Genomic DNA, 14,294 nt, shown 5'->3' with positions numbered 1-14,294 from the left:
ATGAAGTAACGTTTTTTTTTTTATATACAAATCAACCCAGGTGAAACACTTAATTAACAAATGTACGGTTTATTTGAAATGTTCATTTGACGTTTTATGTGAATTGTTTTCGTCTGAAGCGGCTCGCCGTTCCGTTTGCGTTGCTGCCCCAACAGATATAAAATCAATATGAGAAAACATTACCTGTGTCATTTTTTAAATCTTTTCAAAATAATAAGACTGCCCCTACCCAATTGTAATACCGATTAAAGTGATCATTTTTTTGCTATTTATGTTAAAGCGAGGCTTTTGTTTTATTAAGATTAATTTCACAAGATTAATCGCTACCACTTTACAATAAGGCTCTATTTTTCCACTGGTAAATGGTAGTAACTCATTAATAAAAAGAAAACTTGTCTATTAATAATTTACAAAATGTTACAAACTAATTAATAACCAGATTATAAACCATCCCTAAACCCTTTATATGGGGAGCCTTATTGTAAAGTGGCACCGATTAATCTATCGAATACTCACAAAAACATGTGACATGAACTCGACTGTATTATGGGTTTTATGGCTTTTTTGAGGTGACAGTAACTCGGCTGCTAGGAGGATTACTGACTGTTCCATTGTTTTCTTGATGGGTGAGCGGTATGTTAATACAATGGCCCATTAACAAAGATGAAAGGTTTGATACGCAGAAGTACGTTGCCACTTGTGGTTAAAGGCGGTCGAAAACACGCCGGCGGCTCTCGGGTTATCCTGCTTATTCTGGAAGTATGAAATAGGCCAGGGGCCTGTGTCACAAAGCCTAGTTTCTTGCTTAGCCAGATAACTTTAATGTACCCCAGTTTAAATTAACTTTATTTTTGTTTGTGTAATTTTAGACCAGACTTCCTTAAATCCGGCAAGTTATCTGGCTCAGCAAGAAACCCTGCATTCGTGATACAGGCCCCTCCTTGTCTGTTTTGCATCATTGTCTTGCTGTGTGTTTAGGGCATGATCATATCAACCATGAGATCTTTGTGTTTTCCCACTGTGATTTGTTTCTATGATGTGTCTCTTTGGCATCATCCCTAATGGAGAGGGTTGAAGTGCATTACATTAGTTCCTCACATAAAAATTATACACAATTTACTACTTCACTATATTTACGTGACATACATCACAATCATACTTTAGCTACTAACAGCATAATCATTGGTTTATTGACCCTCTTAGACAGTATGTGTGTAAATAATCTCACTGGCTACATTTCATTCTGTGTTAATGAATGATCGGTTGGGTTGGGGTTGATGATTGGTCTCCTATTATGGGATTTACGGCGTGTTTTATTCCTCAGGTTCGCACTGCTGGACGACCCAGCGGGCTGGCTTACCGTTAACCCAGTCAAGGGCACCGTGAACACCACGGCCATCTTGGACCGAGAATCTTCCTTCGTTCACAACAACATGTACAGTGCTGTCTTCATTGCTATAGACAACGGTAAAGATGGTTAATTTCTTCACCACTTTGAACAAGGACAGCTTTATATATGGTCATATAGCCATTATGATGTTATTATGGCGTTTGTGTCCAATGCAGAATAATTTGTTACTGGAAATGAGGCTCTTCACATATCACAGTTGCAAAATGTGTCCGATAATTGAATTTTTATACTTGATATTAACATTTAAAGATCTTGAAGGAGCGATGCAAACTGCTAGAGAAAACCTGCTCCAAAAAACGTCAGGAAATAAATGAGAATGACTCCCGCTGCGGCCGACGGGATTCTTCCCCCGTCTTCCAGTGGCTTCCGCCCCGCAGCAGTTGTCAGTTTTTCACCCGGCACATTTATCCGGCACGACCTGATCAGCATCGAGCCGCCGCGGTTCCTGCCTCTGGTCCTGACGCGGGTAACGCAGAAAGCTCTCGCTTCCACGCCCCCCCCGTGGCTTTGTAAGAAGCCCGGGACCACGAGAGCATCTGAAAAAGGAGCCATTAATGGAGAGAGAGTTCTTTTTATTCATGCTCAGCGCGGTTCTGCTGACCCATGTTTCCTGGCATCACAGAATAAGTTTTACCTTCACTCAGGCACCTTTGGGCTGTAACACTCTGTCCCTGGAATTATGGCGAGCTAATGCACTGCTTTCTTTATTTATTTATTTCTTCACCTACTCTGCGAATAATGAAGGCCGCACTTTCCTGCATTTCTCTCCGGGGCATGGTGAGAGATGTGGACAGCTCTGTCATATACTGACTGGCACCTGTTGTGACATTTAGATGGTGACAAAATGACAGGATGGAAGAATGCTGTGATTTTCCGCGGGGCAGGTGTATCCCGGCGAAGGTCACGGTCCCCGTCCATGCTATCTCTAGTGGTATTAGGACCACCCACACACCTGCTTTGACCGTCTGACTGCTTTTACTATTCCAGTTCTGCATCATGTGACCTACGGCGCACACGAGAAGCAATGGGGAGGTGAAGGAACTCGCACTACGCCCACGAAGGAAAAAAGCACATCAAACTTCAATTAGTAACATTAGTAGCAAAACTCAAGGATGTCTAAAAGAGCTAACAATTGATTAAAAGGCAATTGAATACAAAATGGTCATATTGCAAAATTAAGCATATTAACTAAGTACAGTTACCTTTCTATTTATGGGAAAGTTGCCTTTTTGATACTGAAGTTATTTTCAGTTGTAGCCATTGACACAGCTAGGTGCCGAAACAGCTCAGGTTGAGTGTGTTTCTCACGGTTAGGCAGCAGAGCCTGTGGGAGCACATCTACAATGATGACGTCATCCCATTAGATCAGGCCTGGGATGCAGAGGATGAGAGGAAGCCCTCTTCAACACAGAATCACGCCACTGCTGCACTCGGGTCGCTGCCAGTAATCTGTATCCCCCCGGAGGCTTGTTACCTTCCAGCCAAACCGTGTTGGGGAAAATAAAACATTGATATCCTTCACAGCAGTATTTGGGATTCTCTGTACTCCTGGTAATAGCAAGCATCTACTGGTGTCAAAAGAGGCGGGAAACTTCGGGCTGAATCTGCACTCTACGGTTATTCTTCAACTCCATTTACGGCAGCACATCTCCCTGGCTCTTCTTCGGTGTCTAATTTATGACTTTAGCATATTTATCACTATCGTAATTATAATAAGTAGTGCCCTGAAAAATAGGTTTGCAAGCTTTTGAAAAAAGGGTATTAGTTATACCATTGGAGCAGCTGTTTTCAGTCTTGGACAGTGGTAGTTATGCCTGAACCTGAAGGCTTTAATTACATTATATATTGGCATATTAAACCTTTTTTATGGAGCTGTGAATGATAAAATTGGTGTGAATGATATGTTGATTGTATATATTCAAGTATTAACTCGGGCTCTGCTGTTGGCTGTGTTGGCCAGGAATATTCTCAGGAAAACAGTGCTTTAGTGAGTGATGTAAGCTCTGTGATGGCGGGCTTCGAGCCAGCACGTGTTGGGGGATGGGCCACATACTGTGTGTGCACAATGCCATACAGGGGGCAGTGTGTGGCCCAGCAGGTTAGGATCCTGATTGTGTGATTGGTTGGTTTCCGGTTCATATCCCAGGGCTAGCAGAGTAATTTCACCGTTGGGCCCCCGAGCGTGGCCCCCTAACGCTGCTTTGCATAAAAGCATTTGCTAAATAAATGTAGCTACAGGTCTCCCACATGAGAGTAACTTCGGGAACATGCTCCTGTACCCATAATTCAGTTGACTGTATGCTCCCCTTCATTGCAGCTTGGCACATAATCGGTATGATTGACATGCTCCCATTTCTACGTTGGGGCAGGGGCTACAGACGTTTTTTCATGTAAGACAAAAACCCTCCAGCAAAAGTGCGGCGAAGGTCTTATCGGCGCCATCGGAATTCCTCAAGCCTGCCGGGCTTCTCATCCCTCTCAGACGGCGCTTTTGTCATCCACCGGTACATTACAGCCGGCCGGCCACGGCCTTACCCAGGGTTCCCGGCCCAGGACGCTTCCCGCACAGACGTGAGCGGCGTACTCAACGCAGCAGCGTGTCCATCAGTCTTTCAAGCCCAGGATCAGGACTCCCTGGTGACCAAGGCGCCGTGTCGCTGTCTGGGAGCTGCAGGCGGTCTAACCGGCTCCGCCGTGTTTCTTTTTCTGGCACGTCACCAAGGCAACCAGCGGAACCAGCCGCTGCCCGACATGACGCTCTGCGTCCGCGTGATCCTGTCGCCACGTGTGGCCCATACTCCGGGGAGCTGGGACGTGATGGCCAGCCTCTTGTCTGCAGACCAGGGACTTTTCGTTGCCTGTGGATGCGAATCAGCAAGAAGTTTGGTCTCTGATGGACGGTTCAGTCAGCCGCTTGGTAGAGCCATACACCACTCCTGGACACGCCGGCAAAACCTTTATAGTCATGGATTAAATTAATGCAGGAACAACATTGAAGTGAGCAGTTCTGCATCATTAGAATTAGGTTCAAAATCTTGGTCATTTGGTATTTTTCATTTGGTATTTCCTCTCAGCTGTCTTGGTAATCAAATTTAGAGCATAATTAGTGAATATCAGAAACACCTGTGAGGTAAACAAACCATTCTCCTCTAATCCATCACTAATGTGCGGTCAAGCCACCAACAATAATGTATGTGTAGTACATGAGCAACGAGTACAGGCAACAAAAGTGATTAATCATAGAATTAGACTAATTAAATAAAATTAAATTAATGGGCCACAGGCTTTGATTATGGCACAGCATCACATGACTACAGATTTTACAATACATCGAGTTAAATGGGAATTGTTTTCACTTATTGCGCCTTCTGTGGCAGAGAGAGGTACTGAATCCCCTCATTCCCAGTATATCTGGGTTTGGAAGCTTTTGATAACTTGTCTTAAATATCAGATTATTATCAATTCATCCTGTTCACGTTTGTCTGAATTTTCTTTGTCCATCCATCCCTCTTTCACCAGTAGGCTCACAGACTAAAGTTAATCATTAATGTTTAAAACTGCTGAGAAACCATGAATAGTTTAAGTCAAGATTAAACTGTTATAGTAACGTAACTTTTCACACGTGGACACAAAACAGAAATGTATAGAGAGAAATACAGAAAGTAGAATTATTTTTTTTGTTTTATGGCGCTCTGTAGGGAAAAACAGTGCCATAACATTTAATTTAGTACCTGTTGTCTCTGAGCTTGTCTCAGCCTTACGCTTCTTTTGCATGACAAAGGGCCTTCTGTCTAAATTACACTGGCTTTTACTGCTGCATCGGGGAGTTCTGCAATAGCTGTGCTACATGCTAATGAAGAATATTAACCTTGGTGTTATTAATTATGCATTTTCTCCTCCCAGGACACAAAGCACTGAAGTATTTTGTATTATAGTACAGTAGCCTGTTGGCGATGTTGCTAAGGGGCAGCTGCCCTTTATGTAGGTGATCAGGGCTTGAGTACTGTATCTCCACTGGGTCTCCCTGTAAATGAAAACCCCCATTTACATCGGGTCATCAGGTTGATCTTTTCAGCCTGCTGCTGTTGAATGCATTCAGCATTCAAGACTTTTATATTACTGGACTTGGTTTGGCATTGCTCATGTGTCAGGAAGATGGGTGTCTGCAGTGTACTCACTGTGAGACTGATTGTTTATAGGAATAGGATAGGAATATGGGGATCTTCGTCCCAGCCGTCCAGGAAGCCGATGTCTCAGCCAGTTATCTGCAAACCTGACCTCGGAGATGGTTGCAGAGCAAGGTTCCAGACCCGGGCCGACTCCTCTCCATTAGACTCAGATGTTTTTCTCAGCGTGGCGCTCAGTATCACAGGCACCGGTGCTGCAAGCTGCTCGTGGGGCGATGATTGCATGACATGGACGCAGAGGTAGGGAAAGGGGTATCGATCAGGCCTGGGAGCAGGCTGCTCTTTCCTGAATTAATCGGCGTGTTACTGAACCTGCGATGACCCAGCAGGACCCAGCAATGACACGCTGGCCTCCAGGTTTAGCATAATCTCGGAATCGGCGCTGCCCATTTCCCAGCCCTATTAAGGGTTAGGGTTAGGGTTAGGTTAGGGTTAGGGTAATCAGGGAGTGTGACACGGGAGAAGCTTCAGATGCAGAGCAGGGGAAAGAGCAGGGCATTAATTTCTGGCCTGTTACCACCAGCAAAGGCAAGGGGACCTCATGGATGAGAATAAGTGCTTTTCAGTTTGTTGTTAGCATGGTGAGTTTGGATCTCACACTCCATCATGTAAAAATGAAAAGGCACCAGCCAGTGATATGCCATTAGCAGGGTCATGTGACTGGGAGGGGGGGAAGAAGAAATGGGGCCTTAATTTTGGGTATGAGAAACACATTCCAGAGTATCCAGAGTACCCAGAGTATCCATTCTAGTACTTTGCAAAAGGCAAATAAAGCCTCATTCCCTTTAGACAGCAAAGTTGATCTTTAATCCCTGTGTGCAGCTCGTCAAAATCTTTCTTACAGTGTGGAAGGAAGGATGAGATTTCCAGGATTCAGGGAGGATAGGGAGATGAGTATGGGTGGGATGAAAATGTAAGACAATGGGAACAGGGGCACCCAGGACAAATACTGAATTCAGAAAAGCTGGAAGTTATAATGACCTTGATTCTGCAGTGTGATATCGAAGGAGTCTGACCAGGAGATCTGCAGTTCAAAGATCTGCTCTTGAATGTGATTTTGGCTCCGCTGGTGCACGATTGTTTCAGCGGAGCGGGAGGATGTGCACTGGATTTCACGTCGAGTCACAAACCACGCCTTCATCCTGCGCGGCGGTGCTGTCCGTGCCTCCCGGCCGCTGTCTGTACAGCTGTCCAATGAATCACCGCTTGTTCTCTGAAGTCAATGACAGTTGAGGTGCCCCCCACCCCCCGCTCGCTCACACTGCCCTGGTGCTAAGCATTGAGGCGCAATCGCAGATCGACAGCAGCAGGCGGCTCACAGGTTCACATTTTCTCAAAAGCAACAAAAAATGGGGGAAAAAACAACAGAGCCAGACACTAATGCGCTGTCTGATTCTCACCAGCTGTGGCAGATGCTGCAGCTCAGTGTCTCGCCTTTGCTCCTTGGCATGATGGTCGGAATGAGCGGCAGATGGTGCCATCCGGTTACGGCTTCGTCCACATATGCCGGTCCGGGGGTCTGTCTGTGGCCCTGGGCGTATTCATGCTTATCGATGGGTCAGTGCACTAAGCGTTTCTTGCCACGCCTTGTCGTGTGGACCTGCACCTTTGATAAAGAGTCCATGAGCCAGATCCTAACCATCAGAGGGCCTGGATGGCTCCTCCTTGAGTTTGAGAAGACCAATTCCACAGCATGGACGTAGCTTTTTGCCTGCTTGAACAGTCCAGTCCAGTTTTCGGTCCCTAACTTCACTACACCCTATTTCCTTACAGTTGACTTCAGCTGAGTGGAAAAAGGTTTTTCCGCAACATTAACGAAATGCCACTTAGGCTCATGCAGCAGGGAATGCGATGCCGCGAGGCTCATGCAGCAGGGAATGCGATGCCGCGAGGCTCATGCAGCAGGGAATGCGATGCCGCGAGGCTCGTGCAGCAGGGAATGCGATGCCGTGAGGCTCAGAAACTGCCAGGCTCATGAGATGGCCTTTTATTGCGGTGAAGCTGAAAGAGGTCTGCAAAGGTCTGCTCTGAGCGCAACCTGGACCACCTGGATACCATAAGAGCACATGGTGAGCTGCTCGACATGGTGTTCAAACTGCTCAGCTGCATCCTGGTTCATACTGGGACTGCATGTCTCACTGCCACCAGAAAACAATGCACCCAATAAATGTTCATAAGAAAGATCCATGTTTGTTTGTCACTTCCGTAAACAATGAAAAGGAGCTAGGGGTAGAGTGAATGAAATTTTATTTGCCATTTGTACAAGTATTTTGGAATGCTTTAGCTTTCTCATATCCCATCATGCACTCTTTTTTAAAGACATACACCTATAGTGGAGAACAAAGTTTGGGGTCAGAGTGGGAGGTGTTTTAGTCACTTGTGCCTTTATTATAAAATGTCCTTTTGTTTAGTCTACCTGCCCCTCGCGCCCACTCGCGACCTCATGCCTTTCCTAGGCCCAGTTCACGTTAACTTTCCCAGTCTGCTGCAGTTGAAATGGCAATCTTTTGATTTCATCCCTTTCCACTGCCGTGTCAAACCCAAAGTCCCAATTCCAGCTTCCCTTCCCCCTGTCAAGGGCTTCTGTTTTATATCAGGACAGAAGCCTGTGGTTTAGCCGGATGGAGTTTAATGTGGCCAGACATTTTGGGGAGCATGACGGAGGGAGAGGCTGCTGACGGTTTTACTTCTGCCTGGCAGAGCTATCGATCGGTCTAGATTAAAGGTGAGATAAATCAAGATAAATGACTCAGTCGGGTCTCGGCCGTGGTCGTGTGCCACTGCGAAACTTATTGCAAAAGTCTCACCCACAACGTTCTGATTCACCTGTGGTCAGACTCCTCTTCCGTCTCAATCAGTTACGGTAGGGACTCATGTTCAGAACGTGACACTAACAGTCATAGACTGTGGAACACTTCTGAATGGGGGGGGGGGGCATAGCGTCATGCCCAATCCTCTGTTTGCTTTTGAAAAACTCATATATAACTCTGCATCTTCATTTTTTTTCCCTCAATTGTCGAAGGTTGCTCACATCACTGTACACGTTGCATGTTGAGATTTGACAAATGCTGCTGATGATGTAAAATTAAATATACGCTCTAAAAATGCAGCTGATTGGTAGATTTCAAATCACAACAGTGAGTAACCAATATAATTTGCTGTAAGGCTGTGAGCCGGTGAGGAAGCGAATTGCTTGCGGCTGAGGAATGGAGGCCCACTGCTGGCTCATGAGCTCTGAGAGAATCCAGTCGCTGAGTGAGACGTTGGTCCTGCGTCGCACCTGCAGCGTCACCCCCGCTCGTTTCCTCTATCGTCCATCTTACAGGATGCAGAAAGAGCAGCTTATTAATTCCGACAGGCTGGAAGCGGTTAAGTCCGTCTGACAGAGCGCCCGTTGGTCTCTTTATCTTTGAACTGCAGAAGCTGCCACTCGAACGTGGGCAGATTCTTGGGAAAGTCTCCTTCCCTCACTCCAAAAAATGCTGCAAGTCGATAGATAAACACGTCAATCTTACCAACTGGGCTCCAGGAAAATCTAATTCATTCAGGTCCTTCTCTCAACTCATGAAACTGTTGATTGGAGGAGTTGTCTGACACCCAGTATTATGAACACTAATTTGAACTTGAGCTCCCATTGAACTTAAAATGGAATTATATCAGCAGACTGATAACATTCATTATTTTACAGCGCTGTGCATTTTTCAGTGCGGTAATGAATTACCAGTGCAGTTCAGGGCTGTGTAAGCGATAAGCCGTACACTTGGGCGGGAGGCTTTCCCGTCGGATTCTCGCAGCATCTGCCACGCCGGCTGGTCATTGCTGCTCATGTCACTCACCATCGCGCCTCCCGAGGACGAGCCAAATGTGAGAGTGGGTGGGTGAAAGTGGAGCCGTGATGCCCCTGAATGGGAGGGAACCTCTGCTGAGAACGAATCAGAATTTTTCACTGAGGAGGCTGAACCAATCAGAAGCCCGACATGACACGACCCAAGCCAAACATGGCTGCTGCTGATACGATTCCCACAGAATTCGTGAACGTCACAAAATATTTAATTCAAAACCGGGCTGCTTGGCTTTGAAAGTGACTTGGTTCCCGCTGATATTTACAGGAATGAGACAGAAAATGTGAAATTTAGATGAGTTGTAAGACCCTTGAAGTGAACAGCTGGTGGAATCTCTTTGGTGACCTGACTGGTATGCTGTACTGTAACAGCTGCCGGGTGTGGAGCCTTCACTGGTATGCTGTACTGTCACAGCTGCCGGGTGTGGAGCCTTCACTGGTATGCTGTACTGTAACAGCTGCCGGGTGTGGAGCCTTCACTGGTATGCTGTACTGTAACAGCTGCCGGGTGTGGAGCCTTCACTGGTATGCTGTACTGTAACAGCTGCCGGGTGCCAGTTCTTGCCATCGGTCTCTGCGTGAGGACTCCCCCCATGTTCACGGTGGCTTCCTTCCATGGCCGAGAACCCCGCTGTTCTGTGAATGTCGTCGAGCATGCCCGAGTCTGCTCAAGAACCCGTAGCGGCAGCTCCATGTCGCCGCGGTGGGCATAGGTAGCGAAGGCCTGAGGTGTGCGGGCAGCCGGGGCAGGAGCGGAGAGTTTCATTACCAATTTTGGGTAAATGCCATCTTCAGTGGATTCCACTGGGATGAAAAACAATGGGATTGACTCGTGGTTGTAATTACAGGAGGTGCGACTCCTTTGTGGAGTTTGATAACAAGCCACCAGGCCACCAGACGATTTTGCAGGCTTTGTGTAGCACGGTGTGATGCTTAATGAGCAGCGAGCGGCCCCTTAATGAGCCAGGATGGGGGGGGGGGGCTCAGGTGCTCCTGTCCCCCTTTCAGATGAGCAGTCAGCTTTCAAATTAAGTGTATCTAATACTACATACTTTAAACTAATAAGTGACACCCTTCATGGGGACAAAGGACAAGGCTGTTGGAAGTTCAGCGTGCGTGGAGCGGATAGATCTCTCGCGTAGGCAGTACAACCGGACAAAGCCCGCAACATCAGACTCGGAAGATTAAAAAAAAAAAAATGTAAAAAGTAATGTGATCTGGATGTCGCTTTTAACAGCATGACTGTCTCTTTTAATTAAACCCAAGCAGCCTCCACAACCTTCCTGAGAACATCAGAAGTTCACTCTTTAATCACTTTTTTTGTTTTTTTTTAAAGAGGAAATTTCACAGGTTGCAAGGCGAGAATCCTGCAGAAAGATCTGCTTTAAGAGCGGCTGCCTGTTGGACTGACTCCCACATTCTGCCTGTCAGGTCGGCTAATCAGCCTGTTTGTTCCGGCGGAGCTTAATTGCTTTACCTTTTCATCAGTGGTTCCGGGTGTAATTGCATATGAAATTTTATTCCATTGTTCGCAGCACTTCAGAAAGTGAACTGCGGTCTTAAAATGCTTGAATGGGAGATGTTGATGCCCATCAGTGCCACACAGGATGCCCATCAGGATGACCACATATGTTCTCTCCATCTCACACACACACACACACACACGCTCTTACACTAGTCATATGAAAGGCATGTGGCAGAAGTTAAGTGAAAATTTCATTCCTGGAACATGCTCTCAGAAATACATCCACCTAATGGGATCTTTAGATCAGAAGACCAAGGTCAAGCAGGCGGGCAAAATAGGCTCATGTCTGGCTGACTTTGGCCACATGGAATGGTGTGATGCTGTTACTCTGATATACACACACACACACACACAAACATTGTGGATATGTATTTGAGGCTGGTGTTAACACCTTTAACACCTGCCCATTGTATGAGGCACAGGTAGCATGTCACTCACACCGGATACAAGAAGGTAGAACTGAAAATGGATGAATTTGTGACACCAGGCAGCAAATGGGTTTGAATCACAGGCATCACAAGGACAGGAATACAAATACATGCATAAAAACGTATTACCATGCCAAATATATGTATTCCACAGAACAGGAAGCACACAGTATTATCATATCATTGGTCCCTGTCAAAAATGGTGCATTGTTTCATTGCACCTTAGCAAACACAGCATGCTTGCAGTTTCAGTAAATTCTGGGAAACTTGGTTTATTGTATCACCAAACCATGGGAAATAAATCAGTTTGTTTTGTTAGGGAAGAATGTAATTTTTAGAAATATCCGCGCAACGTGATTTAAATTAATAAAACATGCTGAAGATGCTTCTAGTGGGGACCTGTAGGGGCTGATTTATTAGGAAGTAGCTGAGTGTTTTTCTGCACGGGGTGGGGGGGGGGGGGGTGGGGGGTGTATCCTGCCTTCACCAATCTGTCATGAAAAATGATCAGTCTGACCTCCTACTGCTATCCGTCTGCAAGGTCATGGGGCAGCCTGCCGCCTATCCCCTCTAGTCTAAGCTGTGTTCCATTTGAACTGGGAAGTTCCTGGTCTGGAAATGCCCCCTGAAGTCGGAGTTCCGACTCAGAAAGTCAGAGGAACCTCTACAACCATGACCTCAGAATTCAAGATGGCTGTGCGCTTCATCAAGGAAGTGAACGCTGTAGTTATATATTGTTTAGTAGCACTCTTGTATTATTTGTGGCTCATTAAATCAGTCATACACACAGTGGTGTCCAACTGCTATCTATGGACATGTTTGCTATGGTGTTTAAAACCATGTAATGCGTTGTTACCTGTTAAATGGTATTGCTAACAATGGCTGACAATGAACCTGGCTAGAACTGGTGTTGCTAAATGGGTTTCCAACTTGTGCTGGAACGCAATTAATTTGGGTGTGACGTCATTCCCAGCTCTAAATTCAGACCTCCGAGGTAAATGGAACACAGCGGCGGGGCCCAGGGCAGCTGGCACCCACCAGCAGACACACACAGTCCCGAAAAAGTGGGTTCTTGGAGGACACAGGAAGAGAAACTGAGAATAAACTTATTGCAGGAAATGACATGAGAAACGTGAATAGAGTGGAACGCGGCTGAGCCCATTAAAGGTGCACTCTCCGTTTGGGGTTTGGTGCTGTGCTCACGCCGCAAAGCTAGGCTCAGGCCGAAAGAGTTTCTGAGGCGCCACTCTGACTTTGTTAATCGCTGCACCCCCACAGTCTCCTTCCCTTCTGATTAACAGCCCCTTCATTGATCATCTCTCCATTCCCATTAGTTCTGTGGGCGCGCTAATGCTCAGCGCCTCGCCTCTGTCTCTCTGCCAGCCCCCCACCCCCCGCTTTCCTTCCATCTGACTTTCAGGCCACTTGCAACAGGCCGATGCATTATGACCTTTCATGGGCTTCACTTCAGAGTCCACTGGGCCATTTCCTCCATTCCCAAAACCTTTTTTTTTCCTTCCTCGAGGTTTTGTGAAACAATAATAATAATGGTGATAATTCCCAGCCTTGGGCATCCTCTCTTCCCCAAGGAGGGCAATAAGCAATTTCTGCAGTAATGAATGTTTTAATGAAAAAGACTCCGCAGACAGGTAGGAGCTCCAAGCACCTGCCTTGTTTGCCAGCCACAGCTCGGAATGAATCCCAAAATGGTATGTTTCTTGACAGCGTTCTCCCCTGAGAAATGCCTCTGCCTTTCGCTTCCTGCTTGTTTATTCCTTAAACAAAATGAGAGAAACGGAAAGAGATTTGCGCATCATTCTGTCATTAGCATTCCAAGCTTGGCCATCCTGCGTTTTAGTTAAGAAGCAGCGGGTGAAAAGTAACCAAGGCCCCTGTGCTTCTCTTCTCCTTTTTGGTGCCTCAGCCAGAGTGGGAGGCCCAGCGCTTTCTTTACACATTGAGGGAATGGTGCTGTAACGGGGGGGGAGCGGCCGCAGGCGGGGGGACCCAATGGCAGCGCCGCCTCTGCACGCTCTGAAGGCTGAGCAGGGCATCAGGAACGCTGGCCCGGCTGGAAGAGGGCACGCACCTCACAGCAAGCATCTTCCGAGGCCTTCACTCGCTCCCATTTTCCTTGTCATCAGTTAATGCTCATGACTCATGTCTTTAACATTTGCTGAATATTTTACTGGTGTGAATATTCAGACTTTTCTATTCCTGATTATTTAGCTTAAATTGAATCTGCTCCATTTGAAAGTCCATATCACAAAGGAGGAAAGGATGTGAATGAAACGTAAGATATAAATGCAAAGCTAAGAAGAAAAACACAAGGTCCCTGTACACATCACCCTCTCTTTTTACATCCCTGTCTCTCTTCCTACTTTTATTCTTGCATTTTGATTGTCTCCTTCTCCCTTCTTCTCTATCAGCAAATGCAAGTCCATCCGTTTTCCTGCATATCAATGAGGGTTAGCAAACACAGGCTAATGCACCTCTGAAGACTGAGGCTCGTTGCTTGTCAGGCCAGAGACTGCTGTGGCAGCCAGATCCAGGCCTTAAAGAGAGGCGGCCATTAACTGTGAAGGTTTTTAATGGAGCTAGTATGAAATGAGGTACAGACATGTTCCCTGTAATGTTTATGGGATTGGTATTAAATGAGGCACACACAGGTTCCTTGTAATGTTTATGGGATTGGAATTAAATGAGGTACAGACAGGCTCCCTGTAATGTTTATGGGATTGGAATTAAATGAGGTACAGCCAAGTTCTTTGTAATATTTATGGGATTGGTATGAAATGAGGTACAGACAGGTTCCCTGTAATGTTTATGGGATTGGTATTAAATGAGGTACAGCCAAGTTCTCTGTAATATTTATGAGATTGGAATTAAATGAGGTACAGCC

At 46.2% G+C, this 14,294-nt stretch overlaps 1 protein-coding gene across 1 annotated transcript in view; it reads left to right on the top strand.

The window, feature by feature from the left end:
• Positions 1-14,294, top strand: part of cdh13 (cadherin 13, H-cadherin (heart)) — a 327,823-nt gene that overhangs the window by 291,130 nt on the left and 22,399 nt on the right. Inside the window, exon 11 of the mRNA XM_072698600.1 lies at positions 1,325-1,467. Within this exon, the coding sequence (XP_072554701.1) occupies positions 1,325-1,467 (143 nt within the window). The remainder of the gene's footprint in view (positions 1-1,324; positions 1,468-14,294) is intronic.

This window comes from Paramormyrops kingsleyae, chromosome 13 (assembly GCF_048594095.1).
Source record: "Paramormyrops kingsleyae isolate MSU_618 chromosome 13, PKINGS_0.4, whole genome shotgun sequence".
Classification (NCBI taxonomy): Eukaryota; Metazoa; Chordata; class Actinopteri; order Osteoglossiformes; family Mormyridae; genus Paramormyrops; species Paramormyrops kingsleyae.
Note: the sequence above shows the minus strand (reverse complement) of the source record. Positions and strands in the feature narration are given on the sequence as shown.